Raw genomic sequence first — 24,982 nt, 5'->3', positions numbered from 1 at the left:
AGAGGCCGCCAGGCCTGCCCGCACCGGTGCTGCCCCGCACCGGCAGGCCGGCGGGAGCCGGAAGAGGCGCGGGCCGCAGCCAAGTCCAAGGTCCAGGCAGGCAGGGCAGCTCTCATGCCGTGCCTCGGCTCCGTCTGCGCCTGACGGCCCGGGTTCCACTGCGTGTGGTCTGCCACACTGCCGAGTAATCGTGTCTGCTAAAGACCCCATGGGGCAGCAGGGGGAACCTGGCAGGAGAGCAGGCGCGGTGTGCCGCCCGGTCGGTGCCCGCAGTGGCTCCACGGCCAGATGTGGTCCCGGGGCTGCCCGGCACTGCCCCGACACCCTGCTCCTGCGCGGCTGCCCCGGCGCCGGCCGGCCGGGCCACCGCAGCCACCACCGGGCCGCACAGCCGGCCCCGCTGAGGCCTGGGCTCGCCCCGGTGCCAGGGCCCAGGCCCCTGGAGCCCACTGCGGCGCCGGGGGCCGCCGCTGGGGCCGGCTCGGGACCTCTCCGCCCGCTGGGGGCCGAGGGCGCGGGCTGGTAGAGTCCGCGCCGGCCGGGTGCCACCGCGCACATGCCGGCCCGGCCCCTCACGCAGGCGGCGGCCCCGCCTCTACTTAAAGCGCTCCCGCGGCCACTGCCGCCTCCTTCTCCTGTGCCGTGCCGCGGCCCGCCAGCATGTCGGACCGGCTGCCGTACAAAGTGGGTGAGTGCGAGCCGCGGCCCGGCGCGGTCCCCGGCGGCCGGGGCGAGTGCAGCGGGCGGTCCCGGCCTGCTGCGGCGGGGAGCCGGGCCGCGGCGCGGCAGCGGGAAGATGGCAGCTGCCGCTCGGCCGGGCCGCCGCGGGGGGCGAGCAGCGCGGGCGGGGAGCCCGGGGCCGGAGCCCCGCCGCGGCCCTCCCGCCGCCGATGGACCCGCGGGGAGGGAAGGGGGCGCCGGGGGCCGCAGCGGCTCTCTGACGCCGCGCTCCCTTCCCGCAGCGCGGCACCGGCGGGGCCCACCCGCGGCCCACGGCTGGGCGAGTGCGGCTGCCCTGGCCCCCCGGGACCACCCGGGCCGCCCCTGGGGACCGGCCCTCACCCCCAGTGCGAGGGTGGCTTCGCGGCTGGGACTCGTGTTACACACTTCCCAATGGGATCTGACGGGTGTTCTTGTAGGCTTGAAGCTCCATAAACCCCTTAAATTGTTACTAAGGGTTGTGTGTTCTTTGAAGGCTGAAATCAAAGAGAAGATACCCTGTAAGGCTCAGGCTCATAAATAATTTGCTATTATTTATCAGGAGGCTATGAACCTGAAATACTACAGGATATATTCTTAAGCAGCCCTTGTAAAACCACTGAGCCCTTAAAAGGGGTAAAGTTCAAGAAGCAGCCGCCCCCCCCCCCCCCCCCCCCCCCCCCCCGATACCGTTGTGTCCGTGGCCCTTCCATCACCTGGGGGTTTCTCTCTCCCTGCCAGGCTGAGGGCTGGCAGCTGCTGCCTCCTGGGCTTCATGCTGGAGCAAAATGCAATTAGCTTATCGATATTGCACGTGGCAGTCTGACTCAGGTCTTAGTGTTCTGAAGTGCTTTAAACAGCCTGTGTTTGCTAGGTAGGTGAAAGAAAAGTGTCTGGCTATGTTCCTAAGCGAAATGGTAAGTTTCTGAAGTCTCCGAGGGAGCTGACAGAGTGCGAGGGGACCTTGGTGGTGGCTGGTGCTGCTGGGTGGCACACCTGTGCGGCTGCTGCCTGACCTGTCCCTTTGCAGGGCTGGAGTCAGGCTCCCATGCCGAGCGTGGTGTTTCCTACTGCGAGCTAGCCTGTCAGAGGTGGTCTCTTTTGTTCAGTTTTAGCCAAACTTCTACTGTAGGTCCTGTGTACAAAGGCAGAAGGAGACTTGTAACTAAAGTAGTTATGGTGCCTTGAAAATAATTTTTGTGGATCCAAGGCGGGGGGGGGGGGCTGGGCCCAGCTCCTGGTGCACTTGGCAGGGGACATGCTACATGTGGCTCATGGGGAAGTTATCGCTGTGCAGGCAGCCCCCCCATACAAGTCTTAACACTGTGGAAGTAAATCTCTATAGGAAGTGTCAGACCCTTGGGCAGTGTCTGTAAGGGGGAGTGCTTAAGGCTGGTGCTTGCTGAATTAACAAGCATCAGGATGTCTGCATGCTAGATCAGTTGATTAATATGCTCATATAGAGCACACTTTTTTCAGAGGGGCTGTTAGGTTTGGCCTAAACCTGTTTGAAAGCCTGTGTACCATAGTAAAAAACCATAGTAAGTGGAATATGGTCTTTCTCCCAGTTGTTGCGGGTTGTTCAGTTCAGCTGTTGCAGCCAATACCTATCCACAAGTGTGTGAACAGATACCAAGGTCTCAGCTATTTAAACTATGACACCTGTCCTACTTCTCTTGCAGCTGACATCAGCCTTGCTGACTGGGGTCGAAAGGCCATTGAGATTGCGGAGAATGAGATGCCAGGGCTGATGAAGATGCGGGAGATGTATGCTGCATCAAAGCCGCTGAAAGGTGCACGTATTGCCGGTTGCCTTCATATGACTGTGCAGACAGCAGTTCTCATAGAGACCCTTATAGAGCTGGGAGCGGAGGTAAAGTGTCTCTGAGTTTCTCCTTCAGTGTGCTTTTAGGTAATGCTCTGCCTGGGGCACTGCTTCTGCTTATATAACTACCTTGGGGGATCCTGGCAAATATTTGTGCTTTTCGGAAGAGACTGTGCTGCAGTCTCCAGATGGATGGATTATGCCTTCTCTCCTTAAGCAAAAACCTTGTCACCAGTGCTGCATGCACCTCTGGGATGTGGTATGCATCTTTCCTTTGGACAAGTCGCATCTGCATGAGTAACCATTTTGGGCTGGCTCACTGGCTTCAGCCACTCTGTCAGCTGTGCGTACAGCACCCTGAGCAGAGGTGCCAAAAACTGCTCCCACACAGTTGTGTTGTGCTTGGGCATGCGGTGCTGTGTGCTGAAGCTGTAGTGCTTGCCTCCAGCACAGATTAGTTTGTATTAAGAACCACACCATGCCCTGGTAAAGTCAGCAAAAACTAATGAAGCTTTCTGAGGGCTTATGCTGGCCCTTGAGCAGGAAAACAGGGAGGCAGTGTGGTTCAGTGATCCAGGCCTGTGGGCTCCACTGACTTTGAATTTGTTGTGCAACTATGGGGACCAGTTACCTTGGTCCTTTATTAAAGACTGAGATACTAATAAGCCATTTACTGCATTGTGTTCTCTGCCTGTCTTGCTGAATGAAGTCCAAACATTGTCTGAGTGTTTACCCTGCAGGGCATGAGGAGAGCCAGGCATCTGAGCACAATCCACATAGCTTCTGTGCTGAGCAGGGGGCTGACTGGAACCTGATGATGGATTATGTTAAGTACCTATGTGAACTGAAATTCCTTCTTGCTGAAGTTTAGCTGCCTAAACTCAAGCTGCCCAGAGATGCCCTATCTAGGTTCCCTCAGTGGGAACAGTTAAGAGTTGAGCAGTGTCATGCTGATCAAAATGCACTGGGAGAAGGGGAGGTGCTCTCTTTGTAGCAGCTAAGACGTTTCCTGAAGAAGTGGAGGGGGTAGGTGTAGACAGCGTGCCAGGTCAGCCTGGTCATGCTGTTGTGCAGGTGTCCTTTAGCCTGTTTAGAGCTGTTCCATGGTTGCAAATGGTGGAGAGCTTTGCAGAATGTTGCACTTCAAAATGGAGAGGGTCATGCAGGCACACTAAAGAGAGTAGTGACTACCAAGGAATTCACTTCTATTTTACGTACTGCTAAATTTGTTCAATAACCAGGAGCTAGCCGTACAAAACTAAAATCTGCCTGATTAAGCTGTCACAGCTACATATACAGCAATGACTGTTCAGCTTCAGGCTGTGGCTATCAGGTGACACAGTCCTGGCTTTTATAGCTACTCTGTGTATGAAACTCTTGTCCCTCCACAGGATTTAAGAGAAAGCAGTAGCCACTGAAATTTAGGAAGCTTCTTGCTGCTTCTCTTGGTTGCTGTATCCCAGTATGGCTGGCCTAGGTGGCAGCTGTATGCTTGCTCAGACACTGCCAAGCTGCTTTAGTCTGAGCACAACCCCAAATCAGTGCTGTTGGGATTCATCCAAGTCATTCAGGGAGGTACCTGCAGAGATTTAGTTCTAAGCCTAAGTTGTGGTTGTGCCTTTATGATGTATGCTGTTGTGTTGGCTCCTTCCCTGTCCTGATCCCTGCGTGTTAGACTTTGACTTGAGTTTGGATCACCTTTTCTGCCCTGGGTCACCTTTTCTACCAGAACTTTGGTGCCTGAGGGGAAGGGTTGAAACTCTGATGAAACCATACCCTACATTAGGATGTAGCTGCAGCATAGTAATCTTGGTATCCTTGGTAACTTTTTTTGGCTAAGTTAACAATGATAGAAAAAATACTCTGGGCTTCAGAATACAAGTTTTTAAATTGTAATAAAAATGCATCCTCTTCATAACCAGTGATGTAAATATTAGGCTTTGAGCCCATTAGACGTGCCTTTTAATTAGGGCCTATGCCATTATCACAAACTGGTGTTACGGATCTGAGGATGCAGAGCTGAAGTGGCCTATGTCTTGCATCAAGTGCTTGAAGTGTAAACAATATATAGGTATTCTGTATACTTTGAATTTCACGGTGCCTCCTGATGTTAGCTGTACTGAGATGGAGAGAGCTTAGAAAAACTCAGGTGAGGAGGTACAGTGCTTAACATAATGAATTCAGTTTTCCTGTGCTCCTGCCAGGTATGTTTTCACTGGCAAGTGTTGGTTGTGTAGGCTCAGATGAGGTGGTTCCTGCTGGAGCCCTTACCCTGAAGTGTCAACTTTTGATGAAGTAGGATGAGTATCTGAAAACAGGCTGAAGGATTATGCCTTATTGCCCTCTTTCCTCAAGGTCTGCTTACAAATAAGCATGTAAATACCTGCCAGTCAGCCCTGTAGGGAGCAGAGAGAGAACACATGTGTGGCTCTGGGATGTGGTGGTTTCTCTGCACACTGGGGAGCTGCAGTAGGTACGCAGACACTTTTCAGTGCAACTCAGCAACATGCTGTTGCTTTTCTAGGTGCCTGAGCCTAGTTATGAAATGTGTGGAAAATGCTTAGCTCAGCTGGAAAAGCTTTCGTGACTGGAGCACAGAGTGGCAGCTTGGTGAGCATAATCTTGGAGAATGCCTGTTGATCGAGTGTAGTGTTTCAGCTGCATGCCAGCAGGTGTGTTGCTGCATGTCCATATCACACAGTGGACACTTGCTATGTGGCTGTTCTGAAAATCTTGAACTTTATTGACCAAAACTTTCTAAACCTGCCCTGCTGTGCACTTGCTGAAGAACTATAGCTGAATGTACGCGCTGGCTGTCTGGCAGAAGCTCTCGTGAGTGAGGAGATGGCTGAATATGTGGCACAACTAAAGCTCCATTACATTCTCTCCCAAAGTGACATTATTTTTCCCGGCCTAGTCAGACACTTTTGTTTTCACCTCAACTTTGCAGAGCTACTGAGAAAGGCAGAAATCTGCACTAAATATACCTTCCTGCTTTTGCTCCCTTTTGGACTCCTGTGTCTGGGAGAGAGTGGCTAATATCTCAGAACTTTGTTCAGCAAACAAAACTTGGGTTGTTTTCCAGGTACAATGGTCAAGCTGCAACATTTTCTCCACTCAGGACCATGCTGCAGCTGCTATTGCAAAAGCTGGTATCCCTGGTAAGTTTTCCATGTTCTGATTTGGCTCCGAGTTGGGGGGTACTGCCTGTTCTAGCTAAATCAAACTGTGTACAAATCAAGCTCTTCTGAACAAGCTTCAGGATAGAAATAGCCCATCAAAAGCAGTGATTGTTACAAAACAGGACATTGAATTCAAGCTGCATTGCATCAGGCTATGCACAGTACTCCTGACAATGGATGGTGTTAGGCTATGAAAGAGCCTGGCTGTATGTTACCAGCTTTAAGCCTGGTCATTAAGAGGATTGAATGGGCTAGTTAATTAAATGGATTGGTGTGTAGGTGTGTGTGGTGCTTTCTGACAAGCCTGCTGCTAAACAGCAGTCCGCAAAGGGATGTTAACTGCCTTGTTCACAGCTACAGTGACAGGGTCAATGCTCAAGATATTTTTAGGCTAGAGCTAGACCAGCTGTGTTGCTGCCTAATATCCCTGAAGTGGTTTATCTGGATGCTGCTGTTTTGTTAAATGTCACCTTCCAATAAAAAGCAATACCTTGCAGATCAGTATGAATACGTTAAGCTGTCTTACTCAGCCTGAAGGACATACAGTCCTCATGGCTTTGTGCTGGGAACTCTACGGCCTGAGCCTGGATGTTGGCAGAGGCTAAACTTGGTTTCTGGCAGCCTGGTTCTTTGCTTTGGGAGCTGTCTTTCATTTCTGTTCTAATTAGCTATTGCCACAAGTCTTTTCCTAGCAGTGGTCCGTTCTAAGTTAACAGAAGAAAGTAGTCCCTTTATCAGTTCCTTTGGCATTACTAGCTGCAAGCATTGCCTCCTCTGCCTGTCTGGCATGTGATGGCAAAGCACCAGATGGGACTCTCTAGATGTGATGTTAGGATATTGCCTTCCTCACTGCTTTTGACACCCAAAACTCAACTGAAGAGCAGTTTACAGGTGGAGGGCAGAGGTCTAAGTTTTTGACCTCTGCCCTTGGTATCCTTGTTTTGTGGAACTTGGTCTTTTTGTTAATATTGGACTTCACATACTGAGTTCATGAGACCATGGAGGAATGCTGATCCTTTGGATACGATATGAGATACTGATGCACATTTCTTCAGATGGGACAATTGCATGATTGTCTCTCTGTGTCTCAAGGTTAGTATTCTGTGTGAACAGTGAAAACATGACAATTTTGCCAAATGTTGGGGCTTGTAAATCATATGCCTGATATATGTTTGGATGACTGAGTACCACTGAGGCTCAAGTATAGCTTGAAGCCAGTACAAATGCCTGGAAAGGCAAAAATACTGCTAGATACAGCATGCTAGTGATTGCAGCATGTTGCTGGTGGTAGATGTACTGATACAGAAATATGCCCCAATAAGAGCAGACAATGCACAGCAGCTTAGATTTGGGTGCTGTGCTAGAGACTAGAATTTAAACTCAGAGTTTAGTCTGGTGCTTAATTCATGCTAAAGTCTAATCCCTCTTTTCTGCTGTGCTGGAAAATCCTGTAGTTGTGTTTTCATTTATCTGTATCAATATATCTAGTGGCTATTTCTAAATCCTGGTATTATAGGGTGTATTAGGGGAGCAAGTGCAGTGTTACGAGCATAACTCTTTTGGTTTGCTTTGCCTTCTCCATCTTAGCAGTGAGGTCTCAAAATTTTGACAGTTTGTGGCCTGGAACAGAAGGCAAAGTGATTTCACTTCTCATTCTGTGATTTTTTTTTTTTTTTTTTTTTTTTTTTTTTCTTCCTAATGCAAATGTATTTTCTGGCCTGCAGGCACAGATAATCATCTGTCTGTCTGCTCTGCTACTGAGAGTTGCTGATGAAATCTTCCTTTGGCTGCTTTACTACGTGCTGAGTAAGAAACTGGCTAATTGTGTGTGTTTGTTCCCATGTAGTGTTTGCCTGGAAAGGGGAGACTGATGAGGAATATTTGTGGTGCATTGAGCAGACCCTGTACTTCAAGGATGGGCAGCCCCTCAACATGATTTTGGATGATGGTGGAGACCTTACCAACCTAGTTCATACCAAATACCCACAGCTCTTGAAAGGTGATGTGTATTTTGTTTTGTCAGGCACAGTTCTGCTTGGGAGGCTGTTTAGACAGTCGGTTTCTATGGGAGTTCCCTGCTTGTGTAAAAGGGGTGAGGGAAGAGCAACTGGCATGTACAAAACAGGCTATGAATAAGTCTATGAGAATTGCTTACAGTCCAAGACCAGAATCTTCTTACCAACAGGAGCCGTTTCCATCTCTGTAGCGTGTAAGCTACAGTGACCTGTCTTTCTGGCTGTCCTTCACAGTGCCCGTTACCTGAGAATCTGGTGGTACTGCTGACTTGCCAAAAGCTTCCTGGAAAAGGGCTGTGTTTTAGGATTGCTTAATGTCTGCTTGCAATTAATATTTTTAACATTAATGCTTTTTTCTCCCCCATCCTCTTAGTGAACCTCTGGATGAAGTTATGACAACCTGTAGTCTTTTTTGGAAAGGGAACAGTTTTCTAACCTTATAAACTACAAGGTGTTACCCAGTTTGTCAGCACAGATGCTGGTGGAGTCAGGGTTGGGTCTCTTGCTTTGACTTATTTCCTTCAGTGTAAGTTAGCAAAACTGAAAACAGATCAGTGTGGGGTTGCTGGCATGTGTTTATGTAAAAAGATTTATCTGAAGGGAATCTCATGTGACCTGCAGTAGCAGGCTGGTCTATGCCTGGCAAGTATGGCAGATTCTCCTTAGCTCTGCCAGTGTCCATCATCTGTGCTGCTGCAGGTCGCAGGTGCCCAGTGTTGCTAAAGAGCATGTTTGATCTGGGATATGAAGAAAATTGGATGATGCTATGGGGTGGAAACTAAACAGATACAGTGGGGTGTGATGATGTGCACCTTGGTCTGTAGAGGTGAGGTTGCTGTAGGAGCCTGCTGGATCAGCTCTCCTCTGACTTGGACTGACTTTAGAGGAAGCTATGGAGGAAAAAAAAATCTGAAGGTGGCAGGCCATGGTTAGGGCTGTGTGAGGGGAGGAGTCTGGGGCTGCTCCCCATCCATGTGCTCATGCGGGTAGGGGCACCAGGAAGACAGCCAACATCTGTGTGACAGGCCTCACTTTCTTGTTCATCCTCAGCCTGATGTCATGAGTAATTCAACACCGAACATCTTTGTTACTTAAACTAATGAGAGGTTTTTGGTGGTGTCTGCTCAGCCATGCTGGGACCCCCTGTCTTCCATCGAAGGTCTCTTGCTTCCTAGATTGCCTCTGTCTGATGTTCATGACCTTTTGCTTTCCTGCTATTTGATGCCCAGGAATAACACAATTGGTCACTCCTCCCTGTCTTCCTGGCATTGTCAATTTTCCATGTTCATACCCTTTATTTTGCAGGGTTGTTTCCCTGCCATGCACATGCAACAATTCAGTTGGTGTCCCTGTTCCTGGGGGTCGTTGTGCTTAGCCCCTTTCATACTTCCAGCCCTCCTGCTGTCTGCTTCTTTCTCCCCTCTGGCCCTTTGCTCTCTGGTATAGTATGGTGCAGTAGAGCAATGGCTGTTGAACTGTCTCCTAGTTGGATTGTCTCCATCCATCTCTAGTCTCCCATGGATAAAAAACATCCCTTCTGCCTGGGGTTGCTTCCTAAATTCATAGGAATGGCTTTTCCACTGGGTATTTAGTCTAGGCAGGATGCCATACGTGTCAACTTTTCTCTTGCTAAAACCTGTGCGTGCACTACCTGCACTGACCATAGCTGAAAAGCTTCCTTGGAGCAGTTCAGTAAATTAAAGCTGCCACTGGAGGGTGACAGAATGTGATCTGTTTTACCTTCCAGTCCATTTTTCCTTGGAAACAGCAAAACTTCCAGAATGGGACCCACCAAGTGGTCTTGATCTCATTTAACTGAGCTCTGTGCTTAACCCTTTGCTGTAAAGACTGCTTAAATTAAGCTGAGTAGCATCCGTTTTTTGTATCTTGAAAATACAAGGCTAATATCCCAAGGGCTTGTGATGATATTGGACCTCTTTGGGTGAGAGGTAGGGCAATAGCAATATTAGCAGAGCGTGCAGAGTGTGTCAAAAGAGGGGTTCGTGAGTGCAGGAGACATTTTTGCATGCAGCATCTGAAAGTGCCATATGCCATTTAAAGGCTGGACAAGTTTTTTGGGCAAGGGAACTGTCTGTCTTAAATTAGAAGTAGCTGAAGCGTTGGAATAGAAGTTAGTTCAGTCCTAGTGGGAAGTAACAGTTGAAAGTAGGGCTCATTCAAGTCTGCTTCAACTAGGAGATGTGTTAAATAGCTGGGTGGAAATGCTCAGCAAGCTTTGCCTCTCCCTAGTTGTGACTGCTGTTGGAGGGCAGAGTGGCCTTATTCTGCTGAACTAAATGCCTTTAAACCCAAGACAAATAGAGGCAGTAGGGGGAAAGCTAGAACTGAACAAAGGAGAGAGAGAGGAGAAAGTCATCTTGTGCAAGGGAGGTCTCTGGCATCTGCAGAAGTCTGCTGTTGAGAAGGGAAGAAGACTGGAACATTTGTGGCCTGATGCAGACTGGCTCGCTGATCAGGTAAGAAGTACAGGGGATCAGAGCGGGTCTGAGTGTTTAGCAAGACTTCTCCAGTTGAATGCAGCCTTTTCCTTGCTGTAGGCCGCCTGCTGTTCTCCAGTCACTTAAGTCACTCTGGCATTGAAACAAAGTGGTGTAGGCAGCACTTCTAGCAGAGTTGCAAAGTAGCTTAGACCAGCTGTAAATGTCACCTGGGGGCAGCAGGCAGGTGGCCTTCAGGGACAGGAGGCTGCTGGTGTACATGGTAGGAGGTTCACTTGGTGCAATTTTAAAGGCAATCTGCTAGGCTTAGCAATGTTAGCCAGGAGAGCTTTTGAAGGATGAGCGTGTCTCCTAGTTGCCAGACAGACCAGAAGAGAGAGAGCAGGTTTGAACTGGAGGTTTCTGTCACAATCTCCCACAGATTTCCCTCACAAGGGGGTGGTTGTACTTGATCGAGGCAGTTGCACTGCAAGATTGATAATTTTGGGAGACTTGTTACTGTTGCTATATTTCATTGTGCACCCAGCAATGTTCTTTAAGTTGTCTTGTCCCCTCCAAGCAAGCCCTGAACGTGTTAAAACCTAAATTTGTTCTCTCTTTAGGTAACTGCCTGGGAGGGTGGTTCCTGAAGGCCCTTAGAGGTCTGCGGTGACAGACCTCTGTGGGGGTAAATCCTAACAAGGCTCCGTGTCCTCCTGGTGTCGTTGGTCTGGTTTCCCTTGGGTGACACAGTGCTGGTGCTTCTGCCTGGTGGTCTGGGAAGTGAAAGGAAGGTCTAATGGCTGTGTGTCTTGGGCTCCATTGGGATGTCTGAGCAAATTCTGGTTTGAAAACTGCTTTGAATCGCACTTGGGAACTGAAACTGAAGCTGCCCGTGTCGGTGGCTGGCAGCTCGCCTGGCTCAGATCAGCTGGCAGCTTTGTAGGCAGCAGGGATGCGTCTGGACCAGCACCCGCACCTGCCTGCTGCTGTCCCGCGTGGCGGGGGGGCCGTGCGTGGGGGGGGCCGTGCGGCGCTAGGGGGCGCTGTGGCGCCGCGGAGCGCGAGTGGGGCCCACGCGGGGGTGGGGCACGTGGGTCCCAGCTGCGCTGCCCCGGGCCCCGAACTTTGAAGCTGATTTTAACAAGCTTTATTCTTTTGCACTTATTAGAGCTCTGGTACAAATCTGGGGTTCCCCTTCGCTCCCCCCGTCGCTGGGGGTGACCTGAGCGGCTGGGCAGCTGGTGCTGTGGTGCATGCTCCAGCTGGGCTGGTGGAACTCACAGGGCTGGGGCAAAGCACCCGCCTGCCTTCTCCCAGGAGCCAGGCCGCTGCAGCCTGCTAGGGAGCCGTGCCCAGGAGGCACAGCACCCCTGGGTGCCTGGTGGGTGCAGGTACGTGTGGCTCTGAAATATGTGCTCTGGCCTTTCTGCCCTCCAGTGTCCTTTCGTCTGGTCTCAGGGAGCCTCCCTGGAGCCTGCAGCTCCCTTGGGTGGCTGACCTCCCTCTTTGTCCTCTGTAGGTAAAGCCAGCTGCTCAGCTGCAGGCATTGATCCCATTAGCTTTGTTCCTGTTCCTCCCTTGGGTTGTGCTACTGCCATTGCTCCCGCCAGGGATGACTGTTCTGCACGCTGTTTGCAGAGGTGATTCTCCAGTTATTCATCCTGTCCTATAAATTTCACATAGGCCTTGGTGGCTGGGGAGGTAGTGGCACTTGGACACTTCTCTTCGATACACAGAATTAACGTACTACATAAATAATGTTGGGGATTTTGCTGGGGGTTATTGTTGGTTCCCACTTGCCTGTCCCTGAAGTAATACTGGCTGCTGAGGAGCTGCGTGGGCAGCGGTTGAGAGCCCTCCTGTTGCCTGGGGATCTTGGGCAAGTCCTTTGGCCTTCCTCCTTTTGCTGTTTTTGAAATAGGAAGGCTATTACTCGCCTTTTTTAAATACTGGGAGGGCTGTGGATAGAATGTGGATAAAAAATATTTGTAGGAGTTGGGAGTGATTATATGTTATATAATGAGAGAGAAGAATTAAGAAAAAATATATGAAAAGAAGGAATGTCTCTGTTTACATGCACTCACATAGGATAACCTGGGCTGTTGTCAATAAAAGGGCCTGGAGAGATCGATTTATGAATGTTGTTTATTTCTCAGTTTTTCTGTCAAAGTGACTGTAAAATTATTTTGCTTATGAGCATCCTTTCAATTTTATTCTGAGGTCAATGTGAGAAGTTGCTTGCCTGGAGGGGCAGTATCTTTGCATCACTGGTGTATGTGGAACTTGGTATTTGTTGTTTTCATATTTTTTGTTGTCTTGTGAATCTGAATTAGCTCTAAATGCCACATGGATCTCTTTATAGAGATGTTGCTTGTGTTGGTGGTTTAAGCCTGATTTAGCACAATTCCTCTATATCCCCCAGTAGTTCATACTTCAACAAAGTAATTGTCTTGTGGTATGCCTCCAGTCCTTAAAGAACAAATATAATGACCATATCTTTTACATTGGAAATTCAGCCAGACTGGATAGTTTAGTTTCAGATTTAGTCTGATTGTCATACATGGAGTACCTTTTTGTGCAGATAGGCTTTCAAAGTAATCAAGGCGTTGCCCAGTGTAGCAATTAGACAGTTTATGTATAATGAGATATTATTGAGACATTGAAGAGGAGAGAGAGATCCAGAAGTCATGTGCAGTGATGCCATTTCTGAACAATTGGCTACTGTCAAAAGGTCCATGAAGAGTCAGGATCCTTAAAGCAGGGGGATGCCTTTACAGCTTGGGCTTTCAGTGTAATGTGGAGCCAGGTAATGCCATGAAAGTTCCTGTATTATCAGGATCTTAGTCCATTATATAATGTTGGTGTTTCTAGACAGTCCTTTTTCTCTGGTCTCTGCCACCTGGACTGTTTTCAAACAAGGATATATTTGAAATAATGTTTTTTTGATTGTGCTTGTAATACCCATGAAACTGAAGTTTCGCGTTAGCTGCTATCCAGGCTTAGTGGAGGCATTTCTGCTATTTAATCAGAGCTGAAGTTGATTACAACAGGAGGTGATGAGCTCATACACTCACAGGAGTGGTGAACTGCGTATTTGATTTTTTTTTAAGTTGTTTTTTTTTTTCCAATTGATCCAAGTGCTTTAAATTTAAGTGTGGTTATCTAGGTACCATCTCCTTTCAAGCTACCTCGCAAGAATGGACTATGATGTAGGAACATCACTGTGGTGAACATCTTTCCCTTTTTGCAAAAGAGTTTTTTGATTATTTTGTGAGCAATTAGTGGGGTTTTTCCTGACTCCCCTGGTTCCTTGCATTTTTTCAAATAATATTTTGTCCTGCTCTTAAATTGCTTTGTAGGGGAAGAAACTGGTTTGAAGTTTCAAACTACTGTTTGAGGATCCAGGTGAAGGTTTTTCTCTTTTCTGCTTCCTGCAAAGGGTTTGTTTAACCTGGGCCTCTAGAGCATGCTCCCAGCACCTGGATGTGTTGGTTTGCAGCAGTGTTAACTCAGCTAAGGTGAATCTTTTTACTCTCCTCACAGGAATTAGAGGTATTTCGGAAGAGACAACCACTGGAGTTCACAACCTGTACAAGATGAAGGCTAATGGGACCCTGAAAGTGCCAGCTATCAATGTTAACGACTCTGTCACCAAGGTAGTGCAGCCAGACCCCTTCTGCTGTGTTCTGCTGTCTGACTGGATTGGTTTCGGGTTGTTGTCAGTCCCATGCAAGTATTCCTCCTCTTGCTGAGCTATTCTTGACCTGGTGCTGAACAGATTTTCACCATATCCTTGAAGTGAGCCCGTGATATCTAATGGGAGATGCCATTGTAAATACCCTGTTTTCAGAACATAAAGGACTTTTTTGTGTGTAAGGACATGCATTCTTCTGCATTTTAATAATGTGAAAACACCCTTCCAAGTCATGGCTCCTGGAATACAGCCAATTCCTGTGGCAAGGAGCATGTCCTCACTCTGAGTAGCTTAAAGCTCACAGGTAGGTGGCAGGTACCAGCTGGAAAAGAGAGCATGACCTACACGAGCTTGTGGCTGTTAAAAGGGTGGTTGATCTGACAAGGTATCTCTGCAAGCAGCAGTTGCAAAGGATGGGGAAAGGAGCTATTTATTCCTTGTGCAGCTATATTACTGCTTGTGAGACAAATTCTGGTGAACTGAGGGATGAAGGGGAATGGTGTTTAACGGGTGCTGGCGATTTTTGGATGCAGGTGAATTATAGTGGGGATTTCAGGTGTACTTAAGGTTTATGCATCTAGATGTTTTTAAAATCTAGTTGCTAAATCTATTTCAAGTTACCATGCTAGCATTATCCTATTGGACATGGAAGTTCTCACTGACTCTTTGGTCTGCTTTCTCTGCAGTTTGCTATCTGAAGAGTATCTCCTTTCTGTTCACAAAAATTCATCTGGCATTTTTATTTCGTAGCTAGTGGGCTGCAATCCAGTTGGTCTTGGAAGAAGCTTGTTGTTTCTTTGCATCTTTTCACCTAGATTTGTGCCTCCTGCATAATAACTATTAGTTTAATAGATTTGGTAATTCAGATGTTTCTAAAAAAGCCTCTTGGGTTGACCTCACTTTATTCTAGTGCCAAACAAGTGCTTATTTTCAAGTACTGTTTGGTATTTATGTAGTAAAAGATTTGTACAATCCACAGTTACAGATCTCCAGGATGACATGCAACTGAGATGACACATTCTGCTCTCCCAGGCTGATATTTTCAGTTGGCGTTAGGTTCCTATCCTAGTACTTGGAGAGACAGGGAGGCAGCATCCAGTTCTGCACTTCCCTCCTGCCACCCAAATATGTTTTTGGATGGTACAGATATCTGCATCTGGCACTCTGCTACCTTGCATGGGAATACAATGGTGTCTGAAAGGCTCCAATTGCAACTGTGGGGTTTGGTGAATAGGAATCAAATCTGACCATGCTGTTTTCCTCCATTAGAAGGCATGTAACGCAAGGAAAATCTGCTGGAGGACTAGAAAAGAGGATTACCAACAGGCACTAACTTTGGAATTTGGAGGACTGGCAACACAAATATTCTGAAATATTAATGGCAGATAGGCCTGTGATAACTTAGAGGCACTGAGTCACGAACGTCTGGAGCTGAAGTATAACTTCTTACACATTAGTCCTTGGCCACCTTCTGAGGCTGGGAGCAATGTGCTGCTTACCTTGTAACTTGCTGAGATAATGCATTGGGAGTCATAGCTGCAACATTTTTATACATAGACTTCTGCATTTTTATATTATACAAATTTTACTGTTGTAAGCTATAGGCTGAAACCAAACTGTAACATCACCTTACACAAGCTAGATGGTACCAGTCATAGCTGCAAGGTAGGTCCCATTTGTGCCCCTACTCACATCTAGGTACACAGTCTTAAGATTGCTTATAGCAGACAGTGCTATCTGTGTTAAGTGAAAGCAAGAGTGATTGGTGACCTAAAGCTGTAGAAAGCACAGAGCAGGCTTTGAGACCAGAATTTTGCTGTAAATGGTGAGTTCTTTATACCCATGCCTTGGGGAAGCATAGCACAACTTGTGTAGTCAGACTTTTTTTCATTTTTTAAATTTTTTTAGATTCTTGGCTTCTGTAACTCTTCAGATAATCAAAACTGTTTATACAGCCCATCTTCCTGGTCAAAACAAAGGGCCCAAGGAGAAAAAGAAGGAGCATTCCAAAAATCAGTACAGCAATATGTGTTCGTGAGTTTAGGAAGATGTTCAAGTGGAATACTGTTTAACATCTGACTTGGCAGGGGAATTTTGCTTTGGAGATCGGGCTGTTAAGCTCATGTTAAATGTTACAGTAGAGGATGCTGTGTGATGGGGTGTTAAGAGCTGAAATCCAGGGGTTCTTGGCTGCAGTGACTAGTATTGTGAATGGCTTCTTGCTGGATTTTTCTAGATCTGAGCAGTGGTGAGGTCTGGCAGTGTTAGTGTAACTCAACCTGGAGGAAGATGCAATTTTCATCTTCCTGGGCTTCAGGAACCAATTTCTCATGGTTGATGTGGGCAACTTGCTGCTTCTGCAGGGTGCATGTGTCTTGCAAAAATAAGAATGCGTGCTAATCATTTGGCCAGCAGTTCTGGTGCTGTCTTGCCTGCCTGTGGCACTTGGCTCAGTTCATTGTCTGATAAACAGCAGCAGAGAACTGGTGATCATCTGGTTAAGGAACTTAAGACCTACCTACCTGTGTATGCAAGAATTGTTTGTGCTTTTATTTGATAAATTCAGATTACCTCTAACAAGCTTTTAACATGTACAAGCCCTAGTCAGTAGACACAACATATATACGAAATACTTCTCATGGGTATGTGCTGAAGCCCGTATCTAGTATAAATAACTATAGAGATAGAAACTGGATACGTAAAAATATCAAACCAGGTTATTTTTCCATCCCTCACTGTGGTTAAAGTATTTAGCTGGCTGTCAGTCTCCTGGTTTGTAGTACTGATATACAAGTCTGTTTTGTTTCTCTAAGGAATTTTTACTTGAGTGACTTTCATCTGTTTGAAACCGCTCCATTTTCTTCCTCAGAGCAAGTTTGATAACCTGTATGGGTGCAGAGAGTCCCTCATCGATGGCATCAAGCGTGCTACAGATGTCATGATTGCTGGAAAAGTAGCAGTCGTGGCAGGTTACGGTGATGTGGGCAAAGGCTGTGCTCAGGCTCTGCGAGGCTTTGGAGCTAGAGTCATCATCACTGAAATTGATCCCATCAATGCACTGCAGGCAGCCATGGAAGGTGAGAACTGAAGGAGATGCAGAAATTCATTCATCTGGCGGGGGTCTCTGTGTGTCAGTGTGGAGCAATACATGGTAGTTGGCTGAGAAAGTTTCAGTGGGCTTCAGCCCTGTCCCTGTTGAGGTGAAGGTGATTCCAGTTCAGCTGCAGGAATTCTTTTCCTGTTAGTGAAGGATTTTTAGTGTATAGACCTAGAAGATGTGTTTGGGGTCAAGGATATAGAGACCATAGAGGGGTAAGGCTCCAATTTCATAGTGCTGAAAGCCTGGTTTTGAACGGGTTCATTATCTTCAAGTTGTGCAGCTCTAACCTCCAGTGTGGGTTGTGACTTCACGAGAATATCTCTGCAGTGAAACATCAGGCTTGCCTTCAGTAGGTGTTCTTGGAGAGCAATGCCGTGTGCTCTGCCTTTCCAGCTGTGCTCATAATGTGCTTTGGCAGCTGTGCTCCTTCTCTCATCTGGGTGCCTCATGTAATTGTGCTCCTTAGTACCAGTTTATCCCATTTCTATTCATACCTGACTAGAACCTGGAGGTGTTGTGTGTGCACTTCCCTTTGAAAACTTGACCTCCTGAATCCAGTCTGAGTGCTGTGGGAGATACTACACCTATGGACAGAAGAGGTTGAATGTGTAAATCTATGGATTGGAAACAGCTGAGGGATAGATATTTTTGTGCTATGTTGGTATTCAGTAAGGCAGGTATGCCCACTACCTTGCATCCTCCATAGGTCAGGTGCTGGCACAGATTTCTCTCATGCATTCTTTCTCTGTACTTTTCTTCTTGTAATATTGTATCTGATTTCTAATAAAGTGCTGGTGGTTGGATGGAGGAATAACTTTTTTCTCTTTTTCAGGTTATGAAGTTACAACCATGGAGGAGGCCTGTAAAGAAGGCAATATCTTTGTTACCACCACTGGCTGCACTGACATTGTTCAGGGCAGGTATGGTCTAGCCACTTGCTTTAGTGAAAGCATCCCTGTACAGTTACCTTTTTTTTTTTTTTTTTTTTTAAAATACAGTCATAACTTGTCAGCAGTATGGTGAGGGTTAACACACAAATTCTGGACACCAGGATTTAACATCACTTTAGTGAGAAAATGGGGCTTTGGCCTTTCAGTTCTGTTGGGTGTTGGCACATTGCAATTGCTCCTGCCTTAGTGTCTGATGATGAAGAAACAAAAGGTGTAGAGAGATATATAAACTTTAGAGAATGAGAGCATCAGGGCTAAATTTGTGTTAGGGCAGATAAATGTGAACAGAAGAGGTAGGTGAAGGTTGAAAGTGATTCTGTCTGTGAGTACATGTAGCAGACTTGAAACTAGTCTGTTCTCAATAAACTGCCCTGCTGGTTTTTTGGTTGCCACTTCTTAGATCTCAATTTATAACCCCTCCACTCTTCACAAACTCATTCCTGTCTTTGCCATTATGACTCCCCATGTTGTAGTGGAAGATCAGATTAAGTGGGAGCAAGTAAGGCCATTAGTCTCCAGAGATGTAGAACTGCTGAAAACTTTAAAATCATGAAGAAAAATTTCTTTTGTTTAGGGCAGAGAATAACTGCAGATATTTCATTTTTAATCAATTAAACAAAATAGCTTTACTTTCCATACTGGGAAAATATTTCCTCTCCAATAACCTCTTTATGTTCCTTGGGAAGTGTCCTTCCCCTAGAAGCTTGAGAGGTTATTTTCCAGTAGACTTCACGTGCCTGGAAGATTACCAGACCCACACATCTTGTGAGAGTCAAATGCAGTCGGTGAGCTAGGCACTTTTCATTTCTCCTTGAGCAGGGCTATGGACCAGAGAATCTTCTGGTGCTGAAGAAAAAAATTTTTGTGCGTTAACTTCTGATATGCTTTTTTTTTTTCTTTTTGCAGGCACTTTGAGCAGATGAAGGATGATGCCATAGTGTGTAATATTGGTCATTTTGATGTGGAAGTTGATGCAAAGTGGCTGAATGAAAATGCAGTAGAGGCGGTGAATGTTAAACCTCAGGTGAGACAGCCCTTGCACAAGCTCTCCTGCTAGAAAGACGCAATAGCTAATCCGTGTCCCTTTCCAGAAAGGGAGTTATTTCTCTTCAGGTACTCTGTGTTTCTAGCTCTCTGGGAAGCCAGTGTTGCTCTGGGCTGATCAGAGTGGAGATTCTGCTCTGCTCTTCCCCAGTTAACCCGGAACAAGCTGCATGTTGTATTCTTGTGTTCGTATTAAAGCAACCGGTTCCAGCCAGTACCCAAGTATACAATGTGTTCTCTGAGAGGCACCTGGTATGGATGCATCTTTCTCCATGTGTTTCTTGTTCCTACTTCCTTGGCAAACAGGAGCCTACCCCTTACTGGTGGTTGTGTAGACAATTAATTACACCAAGTTCATTCCTTACAGGAAGCCAGATTTGATATTTGGGGTATGGTGAGGAGGTATGGCAATATGCTTTCTTTGTTAGCCCCCAGTTGAAAACAATGCCATAACTCAATTTCAAAAAGCAAGTTGGATGATGAATACAGAACAGACCATTAGAGTCTGCATAAAACTTAAGAACAGAGCCCATAGGCTGCCTGGCAGCTGATCTGAATTTCCTCTCAGCAAGATGCTTGCTCGTGTGCTGCTCTGCACCAGAACAGTCTTGGTCCTGGTGCAGGGGATCAGGATTAGAGTGAATCTCAAGGGAATGTCTTTTGGTATTTTGTCAAGGTTTGAAAAAATTCACACCTCATTATTTTCAAAATGTTTATTTTTACTTGGAGACTGAAGCCTCAGGAAAGCCTATCTGGAGCTCTGCCAAGCTGAGACTTCTTTCCCAGACTTAGTGGCTTCATTTTAGAAACCTGTATAGACCAGAAGTCTTTGTGTGGGCAGACAAGATGAGATGTGTTATCCTTGCTTAGCTTGCATTCCCACCATGTGTTTACGTCAAGCTGTGGCTGTAGGTACACAGGAAAGTAGGGATCTAAAAACTTCAGCTCTTCAGCAGAAAAAGCAGAGAAACAAAATGAAACTGAATTAAAGCTGGTTTGTAACACCAGCAATGGGGGAAGAACATCACATAAAGCAAATCAGGCTTTGTCTGACTTGGCATGGGGCTTCCAGTTACCTTTTCAAGAGGGAGCGTGCTTACCAGCAGCAGGATTCTGGGACAGGTTTTCTACTTTTTTAAAAACACCACACCCAAGCATACATCTTAGATCTCAGTCTGGTCTTCCAATTTTCATAACTCCCCTGTGGCTTATTGGCCACCCACATCAAACTCTTCCTAAGCAGTTGTGAGAGTATTTTCAATATTCTGTTTGCTGCTAGGACACTATGTGGGCTCAGCTAGTTATGAAGTTATACCCTCGAGTTCTCACTACATTCAAGTCTGCTCTTGCCCATGACCTTAGGGTGGAGCTGACTTTACTCAGCAGCTCTTGTCCTAGAGGAGCCTGTAGCTAGCTGCTTGCTTGCTGGTAGCTTGGATTTTAAAACTAAAACTGGACTGCTCGAAAAGTAAATGTTTTTGAAGGCTAAATTGGATGTTAATATGGTAACATGCAAACTACCTGCACGTGGCCATTCAATGTGGCTCTTAAAAGTCCATATGAAAAATTGTCACTGTGGCAGAGTAGTCCCTTTTTCTTCATTTACCTTCATATTGAATGTGCCTGTCTGTCACAGATGTAATGGGCACAACGAGATGTAGTCTAATCCAAGGTATGAAAACTCTTAACAAGTTTATGATTAAAACTAGTGTATTACCTTTCAAAAAGGGTGGAATTGCTGTCAAGGTTATCCATATGGTTTAATGCTGAAGACCTACCTACCTTCTGACCTGAACTCTCTGATCTATTATATAAACTGCTGGTGTCACAAGCAGGATGTTCAGAGTGATGCAAAGGAGATACCAGCTCACAGAGCAAAAGCTGTGAAAATAGCTGCTCAGCGTGATGTAGGTGCCGCGAGTGTGTTTGCCTGGAAGTCATTAGCTAAAGTTTGTAAAAGGTGTCTGACAGCCCAGAGTGGACTACCTCTGTCTCAGCCTGATGCACAGTTAGCTGAAGCTAAGAGGATTTGCTGGTGGAAATAGCACTTCACCCAGGGGCTGTTCTGGTACTTTTCCTTACCCACCTACTGGTTGCCACTGGAGCTGGGTTGTGCCTGGAGGTAAATCTGATCTTACATGGCCATGCAACATGTTCAAAGCTTTACTGAAGTGGGTATGGCTTATGGATGTGTACATTGCTAAGCCAAATAAAAGCTGGTCTGTGACTCAGGTTAGTTCTTGAGTTTTGTTGACTTCTAGCAGTGAATCTGAAGCAGCGTTTGAATCTCCAGTTGGATTCTTAGGGGTGTACTTGATGCTGTAGGTAGCTACACTGTGCTAGTGGTATACCCCTCTGCTCCATTTTGTGTCTGCTTCAATTTCTTGTCACTGAACACTTCAGACCTGCATGATGAGTTAAAGAAGTACCTGCTGAGCAGGTGTGATGTGAACAAGTTGTGTGTAAAAGCTTCATTATTTTCATTCTCTGTGCCTAATAGCTATGGATGCTGGGCAGTTGAGCAGGAGTGGACTAATACACATCATAAAAGCTCACTTGTTTCAGAAGGTGGAGAGGCAGGGACTGGGCAGCAAAATGTGACTTTAGAGCCCCAAATTCCATGCTTGAAACAAATTAAGAAGGATTGAGTAGATGTTTTCTGCAAATGCGTGTTCTGGAAGAGTTAGGCAATAACTAGGTTTAGAAGCAAGCTCCCAGGAGGTGTTCTGCAGCTTCCACCACCTGCATGGGCATTTCTCTGCATGTGCTAAGACCTTTCTCTGGGCAGTGGTGATGAGTCACTACAATAATTGATAGAGTTGTTCTTATACTGAAATCTGGGAAGGAAACAGCTGGTGTGCCACTTAGGCTGTTACTCCTTTCTCAGATTCATTGAAGGGACACTTAGGTTGTCATCTTGTCTTGTGGGGGCCTCCAGGGGAGGTCAGTGCTGTGTTTTAAAGGTGTGAAATCTTGCACTTACCTTTAGTGGAACACAGTTTTTTCACATCAGTGTTGTGGGTGTGGTATCCTATGTTTTGTAATATCAAGTACTAAAAATATTAAAATTTTTGCTAAGACCTGGCAGCTTTTTTTTCTATATCCTGTAGGAGGGGGCAGAATATAGTACAGGAACAAAAATCTCTAACCTCCTATGAAGACATCTGTCTCTTGCTCAGAGGATTAATACCAGAGCTGAGAAGTGCTAGGCTTCAGCTAGAGGTACAGAGTAACTGTGTAAGTGTCCAACATGGTAGTTTTCAGTACCATATGGTCTCCATTTACAAGTGGTGAGCTGGTGTAAGTAATGTTTAATACTTGGGAAAGGAAAACATCTTACTGTGCCATTCTCACTCATCTGTTGCTTTCCAAGTACAGTTAAGGAGGAAATAAGTTTTACTGAAATGCTGGCAGGTTGTTTTGAATATGGGTTTGCACTGCAGTCCTGCTTACCTGTGTTCTGGTGTTAGAGAGACTGATGTATAGCACAAGCTCAGCCCTAGAGGGGAAGAAAAGGTCAGGGTGGGATCAATGGGCTTTGGTTGTGAAAACAAATTATTTGTGTAGCAAGGTGTGGAGGGAAGTGTAAAACAGCCAGAAAGTGCAGAGCAAGCTAAATGCTGATGGGGAAAGGGATGAGGCATTTGTATAAGTGTGGAGATGAACTTAATACTTGGATAACTTGAATTCTACTTCTGTAGCAATTTCTTGATTTATGAATCAGCCCGTTTATGTACCTGTAGATGAAATGTGTTTCCATGGTGCTGACTTAAGCCTCTGCTGGTGCCTCTTCTACTTTTCTGTGCAAAGACATTAATCTGCATTTTCTACATTACCCTGTACATTGAATGACTCGTCAGCAGATTGCCAAACATATGCGGTTCTATGCACAAGCCAGCAGCTGTGCATGTGCAAATTGTGTGGATATTGTATGGATATAATATTTTGACACCTAAACCACCCAATTCAGACTTCAAAACTGAAATGCTACTTAACTGCTACCTTGTAGTAGTTTTAATCTGTAAATATAATATTCAATATAAGTAGTGTTCTGCTTTTTGGCTGCTTTCTTCTTTCTTTCTTTGCTTCCACAATCTTAAGATAGCCCATATGATATTTTTGCGGGACTGAGAGCACTGCCACTGGTGGTCCACAATGGAGAATCAGCGTCCATAAGAAATACTGCAGCTGCTCAGTGGAGAGCATTCTTATTAACCCTCCCTTGCTGTACTGCTCTTAGGAGATATTAAGAATGTTATTTAGGGCTTCTGTTTGAGGTGGTTACTGTCTGCATATGAAAACACAATCTGTTGTATGAACCCAAGAAGTAGAAAATAGTGCTGTGATTGAAGCATAGCTGGAGAAGGCAGGTGGAGGCACAGACCTTCTCTTAAGGCAAAATACCTGTTCTTAATGAAATGGTTTGTGTTGGTTTACTTGTTAAATCTCTGCTAAGGACTTGCACTAAGATGTTTTGTTAGGAGGTGCTGGTGTTAGAATTAAAGCTTCATCCCCTGTAGCTTTTAACTTACAGGCCAAAGCTTTAAGAATAAAACAGTAAATGAAGTGTGTTTTACTTCATATTAATATTGACTTCATATTAAAAAAACTTTTGAGACTAAAAGTATAAATACAGCTGTGGGGAGGGACCCTTGTAGGTCTTTCACAGTTGCTGTGCTATGACAGCATAAGGTAAATGGTTGAAAGCATTAACCTTTGTCAGAGTTGGTCGTTGATCATCTTAAGTCTTACCAAAGGTTTGCTTTGCTCCCCTGTGCTTGGTGTGACACGAGCCATAAATACCAGTGGACACTGAATATTCTTGTAACTCCTAGGGTGTATTGTCATTTCATTCTGGGTTTCAGTATTGTAACCTCCTGCATGGGTGAAAGCAGGGGAAAGAAGAGCTAGTGGGGACTGGAAAGGAGAAGCAGAGTTAACTTTAACACTGCAGGATCCCAATCTGGCCCAGACAGCTGAGGCACATGTTAAGTGACAATATCTCCTGAGCTGTGTGGGACTCTCACACAGAAGAAGGCCTGTCTCCTTAGCTCACCTGAGACTTGATCTTGTGTGCAGAGTCCTGTTGTCCCCAGCATAGCTTGGTAATCAGCCCGAGTGGAGGACCATGCCTTTGGTCCCCTGAGAGCAAAGAAGAATATGCCAGAAGCTGGGACAGCTGTTTATTATACTGTAAAGCGTTGGCCTTACGAAGTGGGAAGAGTTACAGGGGAGCAGTTTCAGCAGGCTGAGGACTCTGGCTCTTACCCATTAGATGCAAAGGCTCTGGGCGGTTGCATGCAGAGGTGTTTCTTCTCTCCTGTCTCTCCCCACCAGTTTCAATTAGGCATATATTGAACTGCATTTTACTGCTAGCAGCATGTGCCCCACCACAGCTATCTGAGACGACATGCATATGGGAAAGCCAGAAGAACTGGATAGCTGGTTAAATATGAAACAGATGCTAAGATTTATGTTGTGTGAAGCCCAGAATAGCTACAGGATTTGCAAACACTGGCTGGGAATTGAGGGAGGGGTGTCTCAGTTGTAATCAAAGTCTGTGTGGCAAGCCCTTTGCTGAATTGTTCATGTGGGAGGAAAGCCCACAAAGCTTTGCATGATTTAAAATGCTCTTTTCATCCTGGCATTGCACCGCTCTTGCTTTTTTTCCCACCCAGGTGGATCGCTATACCCTGCGCAACGGTCGTCACATTATATTGCTAGCAGAAGGCCGACTGGTCAACTTGGGCTGTGCCATGGGTCACCCTAGCTTCGTCATGAGCAACTCCTTCACCAACCAGGTGCTGGCGCAGATCGAGCTGTGGACCCATAGTGACAAATATGCTGTCGGAGTCCATTTCCTGCCGAAGAAGGTGAGCTAGAGCAGCAGGAAGATGCAAGCTTGTAAGGAATCCAGCTTCAGGTGTGATCGTGTAGATTTGTTTTATTGGTGCCTGAGTTAATTTTGCTACTGAATGTTGTTGCAGGGAGCTTCTGTCCCTCTGAATGCTTGGCTTTGGTGATGCTGAGTC

At 46.2% G+C, this 24,982-nt stretch overlaps 1 protein-coding gene and 1 long non-coding RNA gene across 2 annotated transcripts in view; both read left to right on the top strand.

Annotated features, from left to right (window-relative positions):
* The first annotated feature begins 546 nt into the window (after positions 1-546).
* The window catches only part of AHCY (adenosylhomocysteinase), a 28,884-nt gene continuing 4,448 nt past the window's right edge, over positions 547-24,982 (top strand). The window contains exons 1-9 of the mRNA XM_055813706.1: positions 547-688; positions 2,382-2,572; positions 5,610-5,685; positions 7,553-7,705; positions 13,706-13,818; positions 16,726-16,933; positions 17,789-17,876; positions 18,813-18,930; positions 24,629-24,823. Of these exons, the coding sequence (XP_055669681.1) occupies positions 661-688; positions 2,382-2,572; positions 5,610-5,685; positions 7,553-7,705; positions 13,706-13,818; positions 16,726-16,933; positions 17,789-17,876; positions 18,813-18,930; positions 24,629-24,823 (1,170 nt within the window). The 5' untranslated portion in view covers positions 547-660. The remainder of the gene's footprint in view (positions 689-2,381; positions 2,573-5,609; positions 5,686-7,552; positions 7,706-13,705; positions 13,819-16,725; positions 16,934-17,788; positions 17,877-18,812; positions 18,931-24,628; positions 24,824-24,982) is intronic.
* Positions 7,712-12,686, top strand: LOC114011470 (uncharacterized). Its single transcript, XR_008748738.1, has 2 exons — positions 7,712-11,553; positions 11,682-12,686. It is a non-coding gene; the product is annotated as an uncharacterized LOC114011470 (long non-coding RNA).

Source organism: Falco peregrinus, chromosome 9 (genome assembly GCF_023634155.1).
Source record: "Falco peregrinus isolate bFalPer1 chromosome 9, bFalPer1.pri, whole genome shotgun sequence".
NCBI classification, from domain to species: Eukaryota; Metazoa; Chordata; class Aves; order Falconiformes; family Falconidae; genus Falco; species Falco peregrinus.
The sequence above is the reverse complement of the archived record's forward strand: the minus strand, read 5'-3'. Positions and strand labels throughout refer to the sequence as shown.